This window comes from Carcharhinus amblyrhynchos, chromosome 5, assembly GCF_965287045.1.
Source record: "Carcharhinus amblyrhynchos chromosome 5, sCarAmb.v2.hapA, whole genome shotgun sequence".
In the NCBI taxonomy this organism is placed as follows: domain Eukaryota; kingdom Metazoa; phylum Chordata; class Chondrichthyes; order Carcharhiniformes; family Carcharhinidae; genus Carcharhinus; species Carcharhinus amblyrhynchos.
In genome coordinates this window covers 119,984,149-120,008,221 of record NC_137328.1, presented here as the reverse complement: position 1 = coordinate 120,008,221, position 24,073 = coordinate 119,984,149, and the positions used below count along the sequence as shown (strand labels likewise).

Below are 24,073 nucleotides of genomic sequence, written 5' to 3'. Positions count from 1 at the left end.
AACATTTTTAAATCTTGTGTGCCTTCTCGTCTTTGCCCTGAACCCCCGCTCCCCACAAAAATCCATCATCCCAACACCTGGCATCACTGTTGAGTTCCATTTTCTGCTCTTCAGATCGCAAAGTAGTCCATACCCATATGCAAAACAACCTAGATAATTCAGGCTTGGGCCTTTAAATGATGAGTACTATTCATGCTATGCAACTAGGCAATGACCAATTCCAAAAAGATAGTCTAACCACCTCCCTGTAATATTCAATGTCATTACTATTGTCAAACCTCAAGGGCAGTCAAGTCTGAGCAACAAACGTCACAATCCATGAAGAAGTGGAAAAAGAATAATCTCACCATCAACATCCTGGGGATTGTGATCACCCTGAGAAACGCCCTGTGCAGGGATAAGCTGGTCTTGCCAGTAACAATTACATCCTACAAAAGCATTAAAAAAAAAATCCCCCACCAACTGAACTCTGGGGGTTACCATTCTCCGAAGAAACTCTTGCCGTGTTGTTCTGTGCTGAGGTGGTTGATGTTTGCTGTTTTTTTGAGGCCAATGGATAAATGATAGAGGACACTCCAAGCTGAAAGAAGCTACCAAGGTACAGGTCCTTTATGGATTTGTGGATGAATAATCGAGCAACTTATTAGGACCACTCACAGCAATTCTGAGGCTACAACAGCAGGTCAGCAAATCACTCCTCTCATGACTCTTCAAAGCATTTCCAAGGCACATGTACGAAACACAAACCAGGAATGCAATGAAATAGTCCCAACTGGATTGAAATAATGGTAGAATATTGTGCAGGAGTGCAGCTCCAACAACATTCAAGAAGCTTGACACCATCCAGTACAAAGCAGGCTGCTTGTTTGGTGCCCCATCCACCAGCTTAAGCACCCATGGAGTCAAAGAACAAAGAAAATCCTTCCACCACCAGCACACAGTGGCTGCAGTTTATAACCACATGCATGCGTTGGTTTTTCCAACAGGACCTTTCAAACCTGCGACCTCTGCCACTTAGAAGAACAAGGGCAGCAGGTACAAAGGAATGTCACTATCTCTGAATTCTCTTCTCATACAGAATTTTGCTTCCCTCCTGCAAACTCGTAGCTTGCACCCTTAACAGAGCAGACAAAACTTTGGAGTTTTAAGTCAACCTTTACTCATGCTAAAGAGAGTGAGTAAAGGCCAACCTTCCACAAGGTAACGTACAGACTTCAAAGAATAAAAGAACAAAGAAAATTACAGCACAGAGACAGACCCTTCGGCCCTCCAAGCCCGCACCAACAATACTGCCTGACTTAACTAAAACCCTCTACCCTTCCAGGGACCATATCCCTCTATTCCCATCCTATTCATGTACTTACCAAAATGCCCCTTAAAAGCCACTACCATATCCGTTTCACTACCTCACCCGGCAACGTGTTCCAGGCACCCACTACCGTCTGTGTAAAAAATCTGCCTCATACATCTCCTTTAAACCTTGCCCCTCATACTTTAAACCTGTGCCCCCTAGTAATTGACTCTTCCACCCTGGGAAAAAGCTTCTAGTCAGAAGCTTTTTGTCCATGAATCTATCCATGAATCTCATAATCTTGTAGACTTCCATCAGGTCTCCCCTCAGCCTCAGTACACCAAGTTTCTTCAACCTCTCCTCGTAGCTAATGCCTTCCATACCAGGCAACATCCTGGTAAATCTTTTCTGTACCCTCTCCAAAGCAGACTTCCTGAGCAATACATGGCATGCACAATTATATCTTTGCTTATCTTACAAATGAGTTGCATATATCAATCACAAGTATACATTTGTTCTAAAGGTATTGATATCCAATTACAACAATTCTGATTACTTCATTTAGAACAAAGAACAAAAGAACAAAATCAGCCCAGGAAAAAGGCCCTTCGGCCCAACGAGCCTGCGCCGCCATCTCAACACCACCAGTCCCCCTCTCCACCCATGACCCCTGTCTAATGTTTTATGGCCATCCAGATTGAGGGAAACTGATTTAGGGACAATTTATTCCTGCCAATCAGCCTAACAGCACATCTTTGGGGTGTGGGAGGAAACCGGAGCACCCGGAGAAAATCCACGCAAGCACGGGGAGAATGCGCAAACTCCCACAGACACCGGCCCAAATCCATGTGTCTGCACAGCAATCAGCGATAGTCACTGAGCTGTCGTCTTGCCCAGTATCTTGTCCAGTTTAGGCACACACTAACGACATGAAGCACTAGGCCAATCTCGAACAACCAAGAGCAGCCCCAGTACGACCCATCGCGTGTATGCCCCTCGTTGGACACGAGGCGGACTGACTTAAAACCTGTGAATTAAAAGAGTGTCAGGTGAATATTGTTAACCAGTTATAGCGTCTACATGCTCATCTAATTATAATGATTAATTATTAACGAGGAATGCCTACATGGTTACACCATCCAAACATCCAAACCTGCTATTGTGGCTTGTGGTTATCAGAGTTCTCACTTTCTGTTCTTTGGTCAGTTTGTTTGTGCTGTTCGTCTGAAAGTGTTAGCAATGCAATGAAATATCTTCAGAGCAGCTTCCAGTGAACTGTGCTGTGCTTAATTCACAGGGGAACTCTACTGCATTCAATGATTTTAACCCCATCACCTTCCAAGTCGCACATTATTCTAATTTGAAAATAATCACTATTTTGTTATTGACACCGAATCCTTGAATTCCCACCCAAACAGCACTGCAGGACTATTACATGGATGGGCACAGTTCAATCAGTGGCTCACCACCACTTTCTCAAGGACAAGTAGGAATGGCCATGCTGGAAATGCCCACGTCCAGTAAATGAAAAAGAAGTTAGCATGCTAGACTGCTTGGCTGTGTTTTCTGTTTAGAGGGCTAAGCTTTGTACTTCAAACTTTATGGGAGAACAGCACTCTGGAATAGAAAATGCTCTTTTCAGCCAAAAGGCAAGCTTATCAGTTACAGAATTTCTTCTATAGCATTATACAAGTTACAGAGGTCAGAAAGGACAGTAGGAGGAGAGGTAATAAGCCGTGGATAACGAAGGAGGTGAAGGAAAGTGTTAAATTAAAAGCGGAGGCGTTTAGAGTAGCTAAGAGTAGTGGGCGAGAAGAGGATTGGGAGAGGTTTAAATGCCAACAAAGATTGACAAAGAAGTTGATAAAGAAGGGTAGGAGAAACTATGAAGCTGGGCGAGCGCTTAATATAAAAAAGGATAGCAAGAGTTTTTATAAGTATATAAAAAGGAAGAGGCTGGCTAGGGTGAACGTTGGTCCGTTAGCGGATGAGAAGGGGGACTTAGTGGTAGGGGATGGGGATATGGCTGAGGTCTTGAATAACTTTTTTGTTTCTGTCTTCACGGACGAGGACGTGAATAATTTGCCGGGTGTTAGAGATGGAAAGGCAGTAGGACTGGAGGGTCTTAATGACATTACTGTTACTAGAGAGGCGGTGCTCGACAGACTGGAGGGGCTGATTGTGGACAAGTTGCCAGGACCGGATGGAATGCATCCGAGGGTTCTGAAAGAAATGGCGGAGGTGATAGTGGATGCCTTGGTGGTTATTTTCCAGACGTCGCTGGATTCAGGGGAAGTGCCGGAAGATTGGAAAGTGGCTAATGTTACGCCGTTGTTTAAGAAGGGTGCCAGGCAAAAGGCAGGGAATTATAGGCCAGTTAGTTTAACGTCTGTGGTAGGTAAAATGTTAGAATCCGTCATCAAGGAGGAAATAGCGAGGCATCTTGAGGGGAACTGCTTGATAGAGCAGACGCAGCACGGTTTCGTTAAAGGGAAGTCGTGTCTGACAAATTTACTGGAGTTCTATGAGGATGTGTCTAGGGCGGTGGATAGAGGAGAGCCAGTGGATGTGGTCTTTCTTGATTTTCAGAAGGCGTTTGACAAGGTACCTCACAAGAGCTTATTGCAGAAGGTCAGGGGACATGGAGTTGGGGGTAGGGTGTTAGCGTGGATAGAGGATTGGTTGTCAAATAGGAGGCAGAGAGTGGGGGTCAATGGGTGCTATTCGGATTGGCGGATGGTGACTAGTGGAGTGCCCCAGGGGTCGGTGCTGGGGCCTCAGCTATTTACCATTTATATAGATGATCTGGAGGAGGGAACCAAGTGTATGGTGTCGAAATTTGCTGATGACACCAAGATTGGTGGAACAGCAAATTGTGCGGAGGGTGTGGAGAGTCTACAGAAGGATCTAGATAGGCTGGGCAAATGGGCCAGGAAATGGCAAATGGAATTTAATGTTGGCAAGTGTGAGGTGGTCCACTTTGGTAGGAATAATGGTAGGAAGGATTATTACTTACGTGGTGAAAAACTGCAGCAGGCGACGGTGCAGAGGGACCTCGGGGTCCTTGTGCATGAGTCGCAAAAACCCAGCTTGCAGGTGCAGCAGGTGGTCAGGAAGGCGAATGGGATGCTGGCCTTCATAGCGAGGGGGATTGAATATAAAAGTAGGGAGGTCTTGCTGCGGCTGTATAGGGCATTGGTGAGGCCGCAGCTGGAGTACTGTGTGCAGTTTTGGGCGCCGTACTTACGCAAGGATATTTTGGCCTTGGAGGGAGTGCAGAGGAGGTTTACTAGGCTGATGCCGGAGTTGAGGGGGTTGAGCTATGAGGAGAGGCTGAATAAACTAGGCTTGTACTCGTTAGAGTTTAGAAGAATGAGGGGAGATCTCATTGAGACGTATAAGATGATGAATGGGATGGATAGGATAGAGGTGGAGAGACTCTTCCAGCTCAGAAAGGATAGTAGGACTAGGGGGCACAGCCTCAAGATAAAGGGGGGGTGGTTTAGAACGGAGTTGAGGAGGAACTTCTTTACTCAAAGGGTGGTGAATCTCTGGAATTCTCTGCCCGTTGAAGTGGTGGAGGCTACCTCGCTAAATATTTTTAAGACGCGGGTTGATGGGTTTTTGATAAGAGAGGGGATTAAGGGTTATGGGGAGAGGGCGGGAATGTGGAACTGAGCCACGACAGATCAGCCATGATCTTATTGAATGGCGGGGCAGGCTCGAAGGGCTAGATGGCCTACTCCTGCTCCTATTTCTTATGTTATATGTTCAGTCATTGCTGAGACATTGCTGAAGTTGGATTTTCAGATATGTGTTGACTATGCTTGGTTTCCCTCTTCTAAAGAATATCTATACACAGATTCCTTGGTTCCGTGTTACATGATGCCTCCACACTGCAATGTACAAGGACTAGTTCTGATCTGAGAAGATGAGCACAGCACCATAATGCTGAGATAAAAGCTAGAAACTGCAGTAGCTTCGAAAAAGAGAGTTTTAAAAAATTTATTTTTATTCATTCGTGGAACATGGACATCGCTGGCTGGCTAACATTTATTGCCCATTCCTAGTTGCCCTTGGAGGGCAATTAAGAGTCAACCACATTGCTGTGGCTCTGAAGACTAGGAAGGCTGATTTCCTTCCCTAAAGGACATTAGTAAACCAGATGGGTTTTCTGACAATCGACAGTGGTTTCATGGTCATCAGTAGATTCTTAATTCCAGATATTTTTATTCAATTCAATTCAAATACCACCATCTGCTGTAGCAAGATTCGAACCCAGGTCCTGAGAACATTAGCTAAGTTTCTGGATTAATAGTCTAACGATAATACCACTAGGCCATCGCCTCTCCCGTTGTGGCCTTGTGTCAGCTTTGTATTGATAATGGACTAACCCACAGCTTTGTTTTCATATACAATAGTTGAACATTGAATATAAATTTCTATAAAAATCCAATGAGGTGTGGGTATTCATCGGGTGAATATCTCTGGTCAATGGAAGAAATATGAGATAATAGGTAAAACATGAGCCCTGAAATTTGCCTACAGAAGTCAAACTCTGGAACAATGTTGACTGAAAGGATTGATTGAGATATGAAAACTGCCATGAAGAGCTCGTTTGCCAAAGAAAATTAGATTTGACTCATCACCATCAGTTCAGAACATTCTAATGTAGTTTGTAGTTGTTAACTAGGAGCAGTCAATCCGCTTCCCTGAAATTGCTAAGAGTAGGTGGTGAGTACATAACTGAAGTGCTGCCAGTAAATTTGAAGAGAGTGCTTGATCTTCCTCCCCCATTGAAGATGGGCAAAAATTTCTCTATTATGAGTAGTGCTGCCAAAGCCAAAGTCCTACCTGCCGTGGAATTCAGCCCTTCACGTCACTGCTAGATCTAAGAGAAACGCAGTGAGTTCCGTACCCCCACCCTTTCCCCACAGCATTACAGTTTTTTTCCCCTTGGGTGCTTACAGCTGGTCATCGGATTCCCTTTTAATAGCCCCGATTGTATGTGCCTTCACCACATTCACAGACAGCAGGCTCCAGATGATAACTACTTGCTGTGTAAAATCATTTATCCCCACTTTGCCATTGGTTCTTTGGCCACCTGTCTTAAACCAATGACCTGTAGCTCTTTAACCCATCTGCTTTCTCTTGATTCTACCAATGATATCAAAATAGGAGATTTAGGCATTAAAATCCGACCATGTTAATTGCTTCATGCTAATGACTGTTAAAATAATTTGCATCAGAATTTTACAAAAGCCTATGAACTAAAAATACCGCAGTGCAGCAAATTATTAGTGATCTTGTGCTTGGATTAGAATAATCTGCATGTTATCTGACCCATTTCTAAATCTAGAAAAGTGGAAGTAAGAACTGCACACAGCATAGAATCATATAGTGCAGAAGAGGCCCTTCAGCCCATCAAGTCCACACTAACACATTAGAAACACCCGGACTCCAACTTAATCCCATCAGCCAGCACTTGGCCCATAGCCCTGAATGTTATGATGTGCCAAGGCCTATCCAGATACCCTTTAAAGGGTGTGAGGCAACCCACCTCAGTTTTGGTCACCTTTGAGGAATGATATGGTGGCACTGGAGACGGTTCAGAAGAGCTTCATTAAATTGATTCCAGGTTTGAAGGGCCTGTTGTATGAGGCGCATTTGAGTAGCTTGGGCTTGTACTCACTGGAGTACTGAAGGATGAGGGATCATTTGATTGAGGAATATATAAAATATTCAATGGGAGTGGTAAAGTAAATGTTAACCAAATATTCCCCTTCTAGAACAGTCCAGAACAAGAGATCATAGTTGTAGAGTAAGTGGGGGGCAGGTTCAAGGTAGAGAAAAGGAGAAGCTACTTCTCACAGAGGGTTGTGAATCTATGGAACTCAGTGCCCCAGAGTGCAGTGGGATGCAGAATCAATCAATGGATTCAAGAAAGAGATAGATAAATATTTGATCAAAAGCGTGATAAAGGGCTATGGGAAGTGGAGTTAGGATGAGGTGGAGATCAGCCGTGATCATATAAAATGGCAGAGTGGGCTCGAAGGGTTGAATTGCCTACTCTCGCTCCTAATTCTGTGTTGCTATTTAGTACCACATTTGTGGGGGAAAGTAATGCAGATGGTTGTATCCACATTGTATTGACCATTTTAAAATGTAATTTACCTTTTTAATTGATATATCATTCACCTTTTATTTCATGCTTAATTTACATTGATTCCAATTAATTTTAAAGTAATATTTATAAGAAGTGAAATCTTGTTGATCATTTATATTTTGGAGGTCTTTTGGTAAATTTGGTTTACGGTTTCCCCATAGTGATTGTAACTACATACAGTGAGCGATTACTGGAAAGAGTTCTCACCAGTGTGAAATTCTCCCCCTGTTCCTCACCGAAGTGTGAAGGAGATGTACTAGATTATTGAATGCATACTGTGATGAAATGTGGGATGGATGGACAATGAGTGGACATATTTTTTGAATTAAATTTTTTTCTTTGTTTTATAGGTGGTGTGACGCGGATGACAGTTTCCTTAGTGGTAATTGTCTTCGAGCTGACTGGTGGACTGGAGTACATTGTCCCTCTCATGGCAGCCGTAATGACCAGCAAGTGGGTTGGCGATGCATTTGGCAGGGAAGGCATCTACGAATCACACATCCGCCTGAATGGATATCCATTCCTGGACGCTAAAGAAGAGTTCACTCATACGACGCTGGCCGCAGATGTGATGCGGCCTCGGAGAAATGAGACTCCTCTTTCGGTCCTGACACAGGATGACATGACAGTTGAAGACCTAGAAATGACGATAAATGAAACAACGTACAATGGTTTTCCCGTCATTGTATCAAAGGAATCTCAAAGACTAGTTGGATTTGCACTACGAAGAGATATAACTATTGCATTAGGTATGGGTTAATTATTCCCATATTTCTTCAATAGTATTATGCATGTCGAGTTAAATAGTGGATCTGAACTTCTTAGTTAGAAATTGTGAGCTCACTTCTCAAGAAAACCCCGTGATCTTGCCACTTTATATGGACTTTTTAGCCCCTCTCAACCTTCTCTGTCTCTGATCGTTACCTCCCATTACTCTCCATCCATATCCTCCACCATAGAACACAAGAGGAGGGATGCACTTCTGAGGCTGTATAAGGTTCTGGTCAGACTTCATTTGGAGTATTGTGAGCAGTTTTGGGCCCCATATCTAAGGATGGTTGTGTTGGCCTTAGAAAGGATCCAGAGGAGATTTATAAGAATGATCCCTGGAATGAAGAGTTTGTCGTATGAGGAACAGCTGAAGACCCTGGGTCTGAACTCATTGGAGTTTAGAAGGATGAGGGGGGAATCTTATTGAAACTTACAGGATACTGTGATGCCAGGATACAGTGGACATGGAGAGGATGCTTCCATAGAAGGAAAAACTAGAACCAGAAGGCACAACCTCAGGTGAAAGGGATGATCCTTTAAAACTAAGATGAGGAGGAATTTCTTCAGCCAGAGAGTGGTGAATCTGTGGAACTCTTTGCCGCAGAAGGCTGTGGAGGCCAGGTCATTGAGTGTCTTTAAGACAGAGATAGATAGTTTCTTGATTAGTCAGGTGTTGTGGGGAAAAGGCAGGAGAATGGGGATCAGAAAAATAATCAGCCATGATTGAATGGCGGAGCAGACTTGATGGGCCAAGTGGCCTAACTGTGCTCCTATGTCTTATGGTCTTATGTCCCAATTCTACCTGCTTCTGAATCCATCCCAGGGCAAAAAACTATCCCCCAATTCACATATCGGTCTAGCTTCAAAGTTAGCTTTTGGCCCTCCACGTTCAATATTTCTGCGGCTATTGACCTGCTCAAGTGCACTCTTACATCGACCTTTAATGACTTAGTCCCCAGTTCAACCATTACTCCCGTTTGCTGTGACTGGCCACCTGTACAGCTCACATTTCCACTTCCTTTACGTCCAGGGAACCCCATAGACTGGAAAAGATATGCTGGTTTTGCCATGCACTGCCAGATCTGGCAGCATCCAGTAAAGCACTATCAGCTCTTGCTCTTGTCTACTGAACTGTTCATGATTTGGAATGCAAAGATAATCCCCAGCTTCTTTTCCATACTGAAACTTATCTCTTTAAACTCCTCTCCCCTAACTCTCCACTCTCACTTCTAATAATAGGGGCAAAGAGCTCATGGACATCTTTGGATCAATCAGTTGCATCCATCACGTCCCTGCCATTTACTAACTGGATGAAACTTGCTCTGAGTTTCCCCTCTGCCCTAGCCTCTGAGCTGGCATCTTTCTCTAGTTTATTTCTTAACTCTTTTCATACCCTCTCCAAGATCATCTTGTCAATGTTATAAGCCCATTAATAAAAAGTTTTCCTAGCGGGGTACTAGGAAAAATTCAAGGCAATCAGGCAGACTCAGCATAGTTTTGTGAAAGGAAAATCATGTTTAACCGATCTACTGGAGTTCTTTTGAAGGAGGCAATGTGCTATGGATGAAGGCATTTGGCAAGATGCCACATCAAAGGCTATTGCGTAAAATAAAAACTCATGGGCCAGAATTTTACCACCCAGCCTGCCACAGGAATCAGAGCGGGTGAGGGGTGGGCAATGGGAATGTCTTGACCTTGTGCAGGATTTTACAGTTTTAGGACGAACGACGCTGTAAAATCTCCCCCATAGCGTAGTGGGCGTTGATCTAGTCAGCATGAATCAAAGATTGGTTACCTAACAGGACATGGAGAGTTGGCATAAATGAGTCTTTTTCCGACTGACAGGATGTGACAAGTGTGTGCCACAGGAATCAGTGTTTGGGCCTTAATTTTTTACAATTTATCTAAATGACTTGGATGAAGGAACTAGACGTATGGTTGCTAAAATTGCTGGTGACATAAAGAGAGGAAAGTAAGCTGTGAAAAGAATGTAAGAAGGCTACAATGGAAGATAGGTTAACTGAGTGGGCAAAAAATTGGCAAATGGAATATAATGTGAGCAAATGTGAAATTATCCATTTTGACAGGAAGAATTTTAAGAAAAGTCTTCTATCTAAATAGAGATTGCAGAACTCTGAAGTGCAGAGGGACCTGGCTGTCCTTGTGCATGAATCACAAAAAGCTAGTTTGTAGGTATAGTAAAAAATTAGGAGACCTAATGTTATCATTTATTGTGAGGAGAATTTATGACAAAAGCGGAGAGGTTACGCTTCATTTATACGAGGCAAAGGGAGGTTAAAGAAATTAGGTTTGTATCCATTAGACTTTACAAAAGTAAGAGGCGACATGAAACTTTTAAGACCCTGAGGGATATTGACAAGGTGGATGTGGAGAGGATGTTTCCTCTTGTGGGACGACCTAGAACTAGGGGTCACTTATAGGGGATTGCTCATTTAAAATAGAGATGAGATTTTCTGTCTCAGAGGTCATGAATTTCTGGGATTCTCTTTCTCAGAAGACAATGGAAGCAGAATCTTTGAATTTTTTTAAGCCAGAGTTAGATAAATTCTTGATTAACAAGGGGGTGAAAGATTATCGGGGTAGGCAGCAATGTGGGGTTGAAGTTACCATCAGATCCGCCATGATCTCATTGAATGGCAGAACAGGCTTGAGGGGCCGAATGGCCCACCCCTGCTCCCAGTTGGTATGCATGTTCGCATGCATGTATGAGATTCACCTTGTGCTTCCTTGAACAATTATTCCTTGAATAATTTGCCGGGTGTTAGCGACGGAAAGGTGGTAGGACTGGAGGGTCTCAATGACATTACTGTTACTAGAGGGGCAGTGCTCGACAGACTGGAGGGGCTGATTGTGGACAAGTCCCCAGGACCGGATGGAATGCATCCGAGGGTTCTGAAAGAAATGGCGGAGGTGATAGTGGATGCCCTGGTGGTTATTTTCCAGACATCGCTGGATTCCGGGGAAGTGCCGGAAGATTGGAAAACGGCTAATGTTACGCCGTTGTTTAAGAAGGGTGCCAGGCAAAAGGCAGGGAATTATAGGCCGGTTAGTTTAACGTCTGTTGTTGGTAAAATGTTAGAATCCGTCATCAAGGAGGAAATAGCGAGGCATCTTGAGGGGAATTGCTTGATAGAGCAGACGCAGCACGGTTTCATTAAAGGGAAGTCGTGTCTGACAAATTTACTGGAGTTCTACGAGGATGTGTCTAGGGTGGTGGATAGAGGAGAGCCGGTGGATGTGGTCTTTCTTGATTTTCAGAAGGCGTTTGACAAGGTACCTCACAAGAGGTTATTGCAGAAGGTCGAGGGACATGGAGTTTGGGGGTAGGGTGTTAGCGTGGATAGAGGATTGGTTGTCAAATAGGAGGCAGAGAGTGGGGGTCAATGGGTGCTATTCGGATTGGCGGTTGGTGACTAGTGGAGTGCCCCAGGGGTCGGTGCTGGGGCCTCAGCTATTTACCATTTATATAGATGATCTGGAGGAGGGAACCAAGTGTATGGTGTCGAAATTTGCTGATGACACCAAGATTGGGGGAACGGCAAATTGTGCGGAGGGTGTGGAGAGTCTACAGAAGGATCTAGATAGGTTGGGCGAATGGGCCAGGAAATGGCAAATGGAATTTAATGTTGGCAAGTGTGAGGTGGTCCACTTTGGTAGGAATAATGGTAGGAAGGATTATTACTTACGTGGCGAAAAACTGCAGCAGGCGACGGTGCAGAGGGATCTCGGGGTCCTTGTGCATGAGTCGCAAAAACCCAGCTTGCAGGTGCAGCAGGTGGTCAGGAAGGCGAATGGGATGCTGGCCTTCATAGCGAGGGGGATTGAATATAAAAGTAGGGAGGTCTTGCTGCGGCTGTATAGGGCATTGGTGAGGCCGCAGCTGGAGTACTTACGCAAGGATATTTTGGCCTTGGAGGGAGTGCAGAGGAGGTTTACTAGGCTGATGCCGGAGTTGAGGGGGTTGAGCCATGAGGAGAGGCTGAATAAACTAGGCTTGTACTCGTTAGAGTTTAGAAGAATGAGGGGAGATCTCATTGAGACGTATAAGATGATGAATGGGATGGATAGGATAGAGGTGGAGAGACTCTTCCCGCTCAGAAAGGACAGTAGGACTGGGGGGCACAGCCTCAAGATAAAGGGGGGGTGGTTTAGAACGGAGTTGAGGAGGAATTTCTTCACTCAAAGGGTGGTGAATCTCTGGAATTCCCTGCCCGTTGAAGTGGTGGAGGCTACCTCGCAAAATATTTTTAAGAAGCGGGTTGATGGGTTTTTGATAAGAGAGGGGATTAAGGGTTATGGGGAGAGGGCGGGAATGTGGAACTGAGCCACGACAGATCAGCCATGATCTTATTGAATGGCGGGGCAGGCTCGAAGGGCTAGATGGCCTACTCCTGCTCCTATTTCTTATGTTCTTATGAACCTATTCCCACTAAAACGTTCCCTCCTGGTCCCTGTATTAGCTGATACTGTTAATGGACCTCTCTCCTTCAGGTATTGTCCAACCTCTTTTTTTAAGTCAGTTATCGTTAGACCTCAGGGAAACAACCCTTGATCCCACCATTCTTTCAAACCGCAGCCATATCTTTTCCAAAGCCCTTGAACATGTTGTCATCTCCCAAATCCATGCCTACCTTTACCAGAACACCATGTTCCAATCCCTCCAATCAGGTTTCTGTCCCTGCCATAGTACCGAAATGGCACATCTCAAAGTTACAAATGTGTGGCTGTGACAAAGGTAAGTTATCCCTTCTCACCCTTCTCGCCCTGTCTGCAACCTTTGGCATGGTTTTGAGCACACCATCCTCTTCCAGCTGTCATCTAGTTGGAGGGGATAACTCACCTGATTCATCAGTGCATCACCTGCTGTGGCTAGATGGGCTACTCCTGCTCCTATATCTGTCCCCTATTTCTATTTTCTATGTTCTTCTGATCTTAAGATTTTCTGCTGTTGCACCATTGTCTTTGCTGTCCATCAATGATCTATCCTTGGCCATTTTCTGTTTCTCATCTACCTGCTGCCCCCTCAATGATATCATCATTTTCACCTGCATGCTAATGACACTCAGCTTTCCTGCACCCCATCTCTCTCAATTCTTCCACTGTTGCTAAACTATAAGATTGCTTATCTGGCATCCAGTACTAGATGAGCAGAAATGTTCCCCAGTTAAGTATTGGAAGATGTTTTCAGTATCCACTCTAAACTCCCCCATTGACTGACGCCATCCCTTTTCAGGGCAGCAGGCAATGACCTTGATGTCATATTTGACCCTGATACATTCCAACCATATATTCGCATCAACAGCAAGGCTGCTTATTTCCACCTCAGTAATATCGTCTGACTTTACCCATTTTGGCTCATCTGCTCGTGAAACTCTCCTTTATGACTCTGTTAGCTTTAAACTTGACTATTCCAATATATTCCACACTCTACCCTCCATAAACCTGAGGCCATCCAAAAATCTGCAAGTGTTTTAACTCTCATTTGTGGGGCTACAGGAATATGACCTGGGTGTATTGTGGTCGGTGCAGACTCGATAGGCCGAATGGCCCTCCTTCTGCACTGTAGTAATTTTGCAATTAAAATAGAAAAAGACCTTGAGGACATTCTCTCATACTCTCAGTTAGCCCATTTTTGACATGACTTTTAGCTGCCGGCTACCATCGTCTTCTAGCCAGGGATGTTTTGCAACACAGAGAAAGTCAATATAAAGTGAAAGGGGGGGAAGAAAATAATGCTGTTTTACATTTTTGTTCATGAAGCAGTCGTTTCAGACCATGACCCCTGCAGCTGATTTATTTCAGTGCAGTCAGTAAGTTCTTGATTGTTGCTGCACGCTAATTAAAAAATTATCAGTAAGGCCCTTTAATCACGCTTCAATAGACTTTAATTCTGAAGTGTAGTTAAACAGTGCAATCAGAATGCTTGCTCAATTAACCAAAAGGCCATTTCCTGAGTTCCTGGCAGTAACGGGTGGAATGGGATGTGCAGTGGGAACTGGAGAAGTCACAAGCAAAAATGGCATCTTTTGATTGCTATCGTTATTAATTTTGTGATTTTTCTCTTGTCACTCCCTTTTAGAAAATGCGAGAAGAAAACAAGAAGGTATTGTCAGCAGTTCAAGGGTACACTTCACTCAACACGCTCCAACCCTTCCAGCAGATAGTCCCCGCCCACTGAAGTTGCGGAGCATTCTTGATATGAGTCCTTTCACGGTTACAGATCATACACCGATGGAGATTGTGGTGGACATCTTTCGTAAGCTGGGCCTGAGGCAGTGCCTTGTAACTCACAATGGGTAAGTCTCTCTGAATCATACTGCCAAGAGAAAATGCGATACGTGGTTTTGGTTACAAAAAACAGTCGGGATGTCCAAACTCGCACTGTGGTTTAACGCACAACTTAAAAGCTATGTTCCTGTACATTTTATAAAATGGGTAGGTGTCACCTGTAGAAACAAACAAGACAACACAAGATTCTGCTAGAAATGGGAATGAGGAAGTTTCAAGCTATTTTTATATTTGAGCAGAAACCAGTGAAAAGAGCAGGAACATGTCAGGCATTCTTTTTAGTTTGAAGATGTTCCAAGCTAATCTGTGGTTTTGCTTCCCTCCGTGGATAAGTTTCTTCCACAGTGATTCACCCTCCACAGATGTATTCACAATTAGAATTTGCCACCATTCCTTTGGGTGCTCACTCCCTTCTGCAATCTGTCTAGTAGGTAATGCTGTCCCTTATTATGGTCTATAAAGCTACATTCTTTTCTGAATTAAAATGCACTCTTAGCCTTTACGGGCAGAATTTTATGCTCACCCCCACCCCCCTGCCAAATCAGTGGGTCTGTGGAAGGGAGATGCGTTAAATTTCCTGGCCTGACCTCTCCACAATGCTATGCAGAGGCAGACGAGCCCTTGGATGGTCCGCCCACCCTTGCCCCAGTTGAGGTCCTTAAGTGGAAAATGATTGACCATGCAATGGGCTTTCCCCACCCAGTCTCCATTTATGGAGTAGTTCTGGAATATGGGAGAAGACCCAGAAATAATCAGGTTCAAGCCTTGCGTCTCTATCTTCAATTGCCTTCCTCCACCCCACATAAGGTCCAGTAACTGCAGAACCCTACCACGACCAACTCCCCCGACACACACACACACTCTTCCACATTCTCCAAGCCCTTCACCCAATTTACTTAATAGTACGTCTTCACTTGAATCTTGATGTTGCTTATGTGTGGGCCTTTCAGGGATAGGTAGCATATCTTTCTTTGTATCAGTACTCAGCATGGCAAGAAGATGGCCTGGCTTCCCCAGGGAAGATGAAATCTCCCCTTACTATCATCAGCAGAGAAAAAAATCTATTTCTTGCTCTGGATTGGTCACATCAAAATGAATGGTAGAACAGGATCAAAGGGCCGAATGGTCTACTTTGACTTATATTTTCTATGTTTCTGTTTTTCCTAATTATAGCTCTTTCTAACCTCCCTGCCATTCGCCACAGAGGTTGAGTTCCAAATCACTTCAGGAGATGCCTTGCTACCTCTTGATTGTCTCAGGGGGTCATACAGTTCAACTGTTTTGATTTTCATATATACAGGAGCTGTAGGTGGCTTCTGCAGCTGACAAACACGTAAATTAGGAACAGGAGTAAGCCCCTCAAGCCTGTTCTACCATTCAGTGAATGACGTTCACATTGCCTGAAGGAAAGCTCTTGTCAGACTGCTGGAATTAAATCTTCTTATACAGTCTCTGCTGACGCTAACAGCTGAAGGTCAAAATCAAATGGAGGCAGTCACCACCTTTAAAGGGGTGGTTCGTAGATTACAGCTACAGCCGCTGCTTGATCTCACAACGCGAACAATTGTAGCCTCAAGATCCCTGATAAGTGAGAGATGTGCACCCTTTTGATGCCTTCCATGCTTCAATTAAAGCAGTTTCCAAATATCATGAAGGACTCCCCAGATGCTTAAAATAGCTACAGATATTCCAGCAGCAAGGAAAGAACTTGATTCTTTATTCCCTGCTTCAACAACATACCAACTTTACACTGACAGTTATCAGAAGTTCCACATACAATAGTGACTTTTAAGGGTTGTCTTGACAAATATATGAATAGGATGGGAATAGAGGGATACGGTTGCTGGAAGGGTAGGGGATTTTAGTTCAGTCGGGCAGCATGGTCGGCGCAGGTATGGAGGGCCCAAGGGCCTGTTCCTGTGCCGTAATTTTCTTTGTTTTTTGTCTAGCATTCATTGCTTATCTTCGATTGCTCTGACAAGGGGTGAAGCGTCTGTGATTTTCATTTTATTCATTCATGGGCTGTGGGCATCACCATCAAGGTCAGCATTTGTTACCCATCCCTAAATGCCCTTAAAGAACTGCCGTTGAGCTACTTGTGAATCACTGCAGTTCATGTGGTGTGGGTAAACCCATGGGGCTGCGAGGGATGAGTTCTATAATTTTGACCCAGCGACTAAGGAACAGTGATATGTTACCGGATATGTTATGTGATTTGGGAGAGAACTTGCAGGTTGCCGTGTTCTCTCAAGACAATGTTGAGTGGCAAAATATTTCCAAGACATGGTGGCATGTGACTTGGAGCTGGCAGTGCTCTCATGTGGCACAGTGGTTCGCACTGCTGCCTCACAGCACCAGGGACCTAGGTTCGACTCCTAGCTTCAGTCACTGTCTGTGCAGAGTTTACACAGTCTCCCCGTGTCTGCATGGGTTTCCTCCCACAGTCTGAAAGACATGCTGGTTAGATGCGTTGACCAAACAGGCACCGTGTAGGCGACTTGGGGAATTTCACAATAACTTCATTGCAGTCTTAATGTAAGCCCTACTTGTGACTAATAAATAAACTTGAACTTTTCTCCTCATTCTTTTAGATGGAAGTTGAGAGTGTGGGTGGTATAGCCAAGCAATCCTTTGCAAGTTCTTGCAGAATTGGATAGTGCTGTATGCTAATGGTGGAAGGGGGTGGGTGTTTTGGCTAGTGTACGAGATGCCAATGGAGTGGATAGAACCGCAGAATCCGTACAGTGCAGAAGGAGGCCATTTGGCCCATCGAGCCTGCACCCAACCACAATCCCATCCTGGCACTATCCCCGTAACCCTGTGCATTTATCCTAACTAGTTCTACTGCCACTAAGGGGCAATTTAGCATGGCCAATCCACCTAACCCACACATCTTTGGACTGTGGGAGGAAACCATGCACACGCAGGGAGAACGTGCAAACGCCGCACAGACAGTGACCCAACTGGGAATCGAAGCCGGGTCCCTGGCGCTGTGGGGCAACAGTGCTAATCACTGTACCACCATTTTCTGCCCTAAGGAGTCTGCCTCCTTAAGTGTTGTTGCAGCTGCAGCCAAACAGGAAAAAGGAAAGGAAAAGGGAAAAAACTATTCACAGATACCTGGTGGTCTTTAACTGTTTACAGGTCTCTGAGTACTGCGTGGTATTGCTTCCATGCAGGAAGGCAGCTTGTTAAATTTTCTCTCTAAACTCTTCTACCATGTGACTCTATACATCATACCGTCCGTTATTATTCTCCAGTCCCATGGTGATCCTTGTTCTGTCAAGCACCTTTACGTTACAATGACGTGCAGGCATCACATCATGGAAGAGTATCAAGAGATATGAAAGAAAGGCAGGCAAACTGTTGAAGCACATATCGACCATGTTCTACTGAACGATGGAACAGGAATAATGCACCAACTCCTGTTCCACCATTCCTAGAACTGTCGATAAATATAGCTTTCTTGCATATTAAGCTTTTTTAGGTTTAGTTATTAGTGTCACAAGTAGGTTAGCATTAACACTGCAATGAAGTTGCTGTGAAAATCCCCTAGTTGCCGCATTCGGGCGCCAATTCAGGTACATCGAGGGAGACTTTAGCATGGCCAAGGCATCTAACCACCTAACCAGCACATCTTTCAGACTGTGGGAGGAAACCAGAGCACCCGGAGGAAACCCGTGCAGACATGGAGAGAACATGCATAGAAACATAAAAACTAGACACAGGAGTCAGCCATTCGGCCCTTTGAGCCTGCTGTGCCATTCATTTTGATCATGTCTGATCATCAAATTTGATATCCTGATCCCCCTCCCCATTCCTCCCCTATCTCTTGATCCTTTTAGCCCCAAGAGCTATATCTAATTTCGTCTTGAAATCAAACAACATTCTGTGGTAGTGAATTCCACACACTCACCAACCTCTGGGTGAAGAAATTTCTCCTCACCTCAGTTCTAAAAGGTTTACCCCTTATCCTCAGACTATGATGCCTAGTTCTGGATTCCCCCACCATTGGGAGCATTCTTTCTGAATCTGCCCTGAATAACCCTGTTAGAGTTTTATAAGTTTCTATGAGATCCCCTCTCACTCTTCTTAGATCCAAAGAATATAATCCTAACCAATTTAATCTCTCCTCATATGACAGACCTGCCATCCCAGGAATCAGTCTGTTAAGTCTTCTCTGTACTCCCTCTATAGCAAGGACATCCTTCCTCAGATAAGGACACCAAAACTGCACACAATACTCCAGGTGTGGCCTCACCAACGCCCTGAATAATTGCAGCAAAACCCATCTCTCCCTATTCTCAAATCCTCTTGTTATGAAGACCAACATACATTTGCCTTCTGTACTGCCTGCTTACCTGTGGTCTTTCTTTCAGTGACTTGTTGAGTATCCACCTATCTCAATTTATACCCGTTCAAGTAATAATCTGCCTTCTTATTATTGCTATCAAAGTGGATAACCTCATATGCAGGCTCCGCACAAACAGTGGCCCAAACCGGGAATTGAACTGGGTCCCTGGCACTGTGAAACAGCAGTGCTAACCACTGTGCCGTTCACATGTATGTTTCCTTCTGTAAGGCAGATAGTACCATCAAATGCAGTATTTCAGCTCGGACAAGTGAACCTCAAGGATGCAAAGTACAAGTAAGATATACATTGGATGTGACAAATATTTGCACCGTAGAAACAGTTGACATTTTACAAGACTGACTAGAAGCAACCCAGGTACAAAAGAAAATCTCATTGTGCATATTCAGACTAATAGTTTGCATCTTTGGAAATCAGAAAACTCAGTCTCCCGTAACAAGTATATTTTCTGTTCGAAAAATTACCTGGCCAGCCGATTCAGAGAAGCAGAAATTGAAATAGGTAATACTGCACTGCAGTAGCTGAAACTACACTGCAGCACAGCTTTAATCATACAGCTTTGTGCAGTATACTGAAAGTCCATTTTAATTCACTGCAAGTTCAATTAGATAATATTGCTGGGGACACTCCAGGCTTTTTTGCCAAAGTATCTAACATTGATTGGCCTTTGTAAGATTGGCCTTTGAATCAGTTTGGCGACACCCCAGATCGTGCATAGGATACAAGTCTAAAAAAGGTTGTGATAATCTATAATTGACTCATCCCCTTCATGGAAACTGATAGTCATCCTGAAATGCCTATCCAGTTCTCCCTTCCATGATCCGTACTTCCACCACCTCTGCGTGTTCTATTTTGTACATTCATCACCACCTGCGTAGAATATTAAATTTAAACAACTTGAGAATCTCCTCAAAGCTGGAGTCATATTTTGTTGATCACACCTCTGTTATAAAACACGATGCCCTCTGACTCATCATGAGCAGTGCTGTGAGAGATCTGTGAATAGATATGCAATCAATGATATGAGTTTTACAGGATAACAACAACTGTACGTGATGTGATTGCACTGTAGAGGGTGCAGAGGAGAGGCATCAGGCTGTTGTCTGGGATGGAGCATTTGAGCTATGAAAAGATGCTTGGGTTGTTTTCTTTGGAGCAGGGAGGTCTGAGGGGAGACCTGATTGGGGTGTATAAAATTATGAAAGGAATGGACAGGGTGGATAGGAAGCAGTTTGTTCCCCTTAGTTGAAGGATCACTATTTTTTAAGTTTAAGTTTATTTATTAGTGTCACAAGTAGGCTTACGTGTGAAAATCCCCTAATCGCCACACTCCGGCGCCTGCTCAGGTGCACTGAGGAAGAATTTAGCATAGCCGATGCACCTAACCAGCGCGACTTTGAAGTGTGGGAGGAAACCGGAACACCCAGAGGAAACCCACGCAGACACAGCGAGAACATGCAGACTCTGCACAGACTGAGCCCGGAATCGAACCCAGGTCCCTGGCACTGTGAGGCAGCAGTGCTAACCACTGTGCCGCTGGGCTGCCCACAACGAGGGGGCATAATTTTAAAATGAAGCGCAGAATGTTTAGAGGGGATTTGAAGAAGGATTTTTTTCCAATTAAAGGGTAGCGGGAGTCTGGAATACGCTGCCTAGGAGGGGAGTGAGAGGTAGGAAACCTCACTACCTTTAAAATTAACAGGGATGAGCGCTTGAAATATCATAACATCCAAGTCTTTAGGCCAATTGCTGGGAAGTGGAATTAGTGTAGATTTAGTTTAGTTTTTGTCAGTGCAGACATGATGGGCCGAAGGGCCTCTGCTACACTGTAACATCTAACTATGACTGTTAAAACTCACTTTTCCACAAAAGAAAACCTTCCAGAAAACATTACATTCGATTCAAGTCATTTTAATTACTTGAATAAATTTGGCAATGTCTTTATCATAAATGACTCAGACTAGATCCAAATTTCTGAAAGGCTTGTATTTCTTTGTTACTTCCTTCACTGTTGTCCCTGTGTTTATACATCCCTGGTGTCAATTGGAATAGTAGAAGGTAAACCAATGGATCTTAGTTTTTTTTTGTACATTTATTCATCAAGTCCCTACATTTCATCTTCAGTTAGGAGAATCTGCTGTCCTTGCTCAAGCTGTTCCAAAAGTGTTGAAGTGGGCAAAGAAGATAATACTACCAACGTGCTGACACTAAAGTTTTGTTTTCTTCTCTATCTCTCTTTCTCTCTGTTCATTCTCCATAAAATAAAAATCTCTCTCCCTTTTTCAGGGTAACCTCATTGCAGGATTAATGTAAGCCTACTTGTGACACTCATAAATAAACAAAAAGAGAAAATGCTGAAAAATCTCAGCAGGTCTGGCAGCATCTGTAAGGAGGGAGAAGAGCTGATGTTTTGAGTCCGGATGATCCTTTGTCAAAGCCAAAGTCAAATAAACAAACTTGTGTCTACTATCACGCTAGAATCGTAGAATCCCCACAGTGCAGAAGAGTCTGCACCAACTCTCTGACAGACCCTGTCCCCATAACCCCACACATTTGCCATGGCCAATTCCCCCTAACGTACACATCTTTGGAGTGTGGGAGGAATCTGAAGCACCCTGAGGATACACATGCAGACATGAGAATGTATAAACTCCACGTAGACAGTCAGCCAAGGCTGGAATCGAACCCGAGTCCCTGATGCTGTGAGGTAGCAGAGCTAACCACTGTGCCCCCGTGCCATCCAGATTAGTAAAGATAGGAATTGGATCAGCTAGATGTTGACTACTTAGGAAGCGTATTGTAGATTTCTGGTTGTTGAGAAAAAGACACTTTTAATGTGATGCCAGTTTTGTTATTTTTGCAATCTCTTGATGTGAGCACCCTCTGCCGACTGAGTTGCATGCTGCGTTGCCTCTGTGATGACAGTACCTCAATAGCAGATTAGGTCATTTGCCTGTATTTCACATTGTGTGTCAAAGCAAGTTATTCCATAAGAGTGACTACAACAGCCAGGCACATCACATTCCTTCACAAAGTAAGCTGTCGTAAAAGTTTTTGAAAGAACCTGATGGTCCATTCCTAAAATATTTCTGTGTCTCTCCTTGAGAATGAAACCCCAGTCTGATTCATGATGCAGTTCATTCTGTAGCAAAGGATGGCACAGTGGCACAATGGTTGGCACTGCTGCCTCACAGCGCTAGGGACCCAGGTTCAATTCCCGCCTTGGGTCACTGTCTGTGTGGAGTCTGCACATTCTCCCCGTGTTTGCGTGGGTTTCCTCCAGTAGCCCAAAGATGTGTGGGTTAGGTTGATTGGCCCAGCTAAGTTGACCCTAGTGACAGGTGGATTAGTGAGGATAAATGTATGGGGTTGTGGGGATAGGGCCTGGGTGGGATTGTGATTGGTACAGACTGAATGGGTCAAATGGCCTCCTTCTGTAGTGTAAGGATTCTGTGATTCTAAAGAGGCACTGCAGACCTCCGCTCCAGACTCCAAATGCAGTGCCAAAGAAACACTGCTGGTAAAAAGGGCCATCCAGTCAATGTGCCTTTGGGAATGTTAGATCTTTGAAAACTTATGTTTGTCCATTTGTGTCTTAAAAATCATGAGGAACTTTGCACTTCAGCCTCAGCCATTGGTAATCTAAAATAAGTATGGTTTGTACTTAGGAGCCTTTACAAGTAAGAAACACCTTTATAAACCATGTCATCAGTTTTATTTTATTTGACATAGTGGTGAGATTGAAATGATTGTGAAATTAATTAAATTAAAGGGCTCAGAAGATCAGGCAGCATCTGTGGAGAGAATCAGAGTTCATGTTTCAGGCTGATTGAGCCTCTGATGAAAGGTCATCTTGAAGTCAGTGGGAATCGGGAAAAACTCTCTGCTGATTGGAGTTACACCTAGCATGAAGGAAGTTGGTTGTGATTTTTGGAGGTCGGTCATCTCAGTTCCAGGACATCACTGCAGGAGTTCCTCAGGTGAATGTCCTAGGCCCAGCTAGCTGCTTCATCAATAACTTTTCTTCCATCTTAAGCTCAGAAGTGGGGATGTTTGCTGATGAGTGCACAATGTTCAGCATCATTCGCGACTCCTCAGATACTGACGCAGTTCCTGTCCAAATGGAGCAGGAGTTGGACAATATCCAGGCTTAGGTTGACAAATGGCAAGTAATATTCACACTACACAAGTGCCAGGCAATAACCATCTCCAATAAGAGAGAATCTAACCATCACCCTTTGATATTCAATGGCATTCGTATCACTGAATCCCCCACTATCAACATCCTGAGGGTGAATGTGACCAGAAACTGAACTGAATTTGCCACGTAAATGCTATGGCTACAAGAATAGGTTAAAGGCTAGGAATCCTGTGGAGTGTAACTCTTTTCCTGACTCCCAAACCTGTCCACCAACTATAGGGCACATGCCAGGAGTGTGATGGAATATTCTCCACTTGCCTGAATGAGTGCAGCTCCAGCAACACACGATGAGCTCAACACCATCCAGAACAAACAAATCTGCTTGATTGACACCCATCTACAAACATCCAATCCCTCCATCACTGATGCACAGTAAAGTAAAAGTAAAGAAAGGTTTGTTTATTAGTCATATGTAAGGCTTAAATAACACTGCAGTGAAGTTCTGTGAAATTCCCCTAGTCATCACACTCTGGCGCCTGTTTGGGTCAATGCATCCAACCAGCACGTCTTTTGAACTATGGAAGAAAACCGGAGCACCTGGAGGAAACCCATACAGACACAGAAGAATGTGCAAGCTCCACACAGACGGTGACCCAAATCGGGAATCAAACCCAGATCTCTGTGAGGCAGCAGTGCTAACTGCTGTGCCACCGTACTACCGAATAGGTGGAGCAGTGTCTACAAGGACCTACCAAATCTCCTTAGACAGCACCTTCCAAATCCACAAACATTACCATTTGGAAGGCCTGGTCGGCAGACGCATGGGAGCACCACCACATTCAAGTTCCCCTCCAAGCCACACATCATCCTGACTTAAAACTGTATCACTGTTCCTTCACAGTCACTGGGCTAAAATCCTGGAATTCCCTCCCTAACAGCATTATGAGTGTACCTATACCACTGACTGCAGCAGTTCAAGAAGGCAACTCACCACCACTTCCTTGGGATGCATATTCATACCAG

General features: G+C 44.2%; 1 protein-coding gene across 7 annotated transcripts in view; it reads left to right on the top strand.

Annotated features, from left to right (window-relative positions):
* The window catches only part of clcn3 (chloride channel 3), a 156,133-nt gene that overhangs the window by 122,133 nt on the left and 9,927 nt on the right, over nucleotides 1-24,073 (top strand). For all 7 annotated transcript variants that reach the window (XM_080189478.1, XM_080189475.1, XM_080189476.1 and 4 more), the window contains 2 exons: nucleotides 7,808-8,206; nucleotides 14,329-14,545. In XM_080189478.1, the coding sequence (XP_080045604.1) occupies nucleotides 7,808-8,206; nucleotides 14,329-14,545 (616 nt within the window). The remainder of the gene's footprint in view (nucleotides 1-7,807; nucleotides 8,207-14,328; nucleotides 14,546-24,073) is intronic.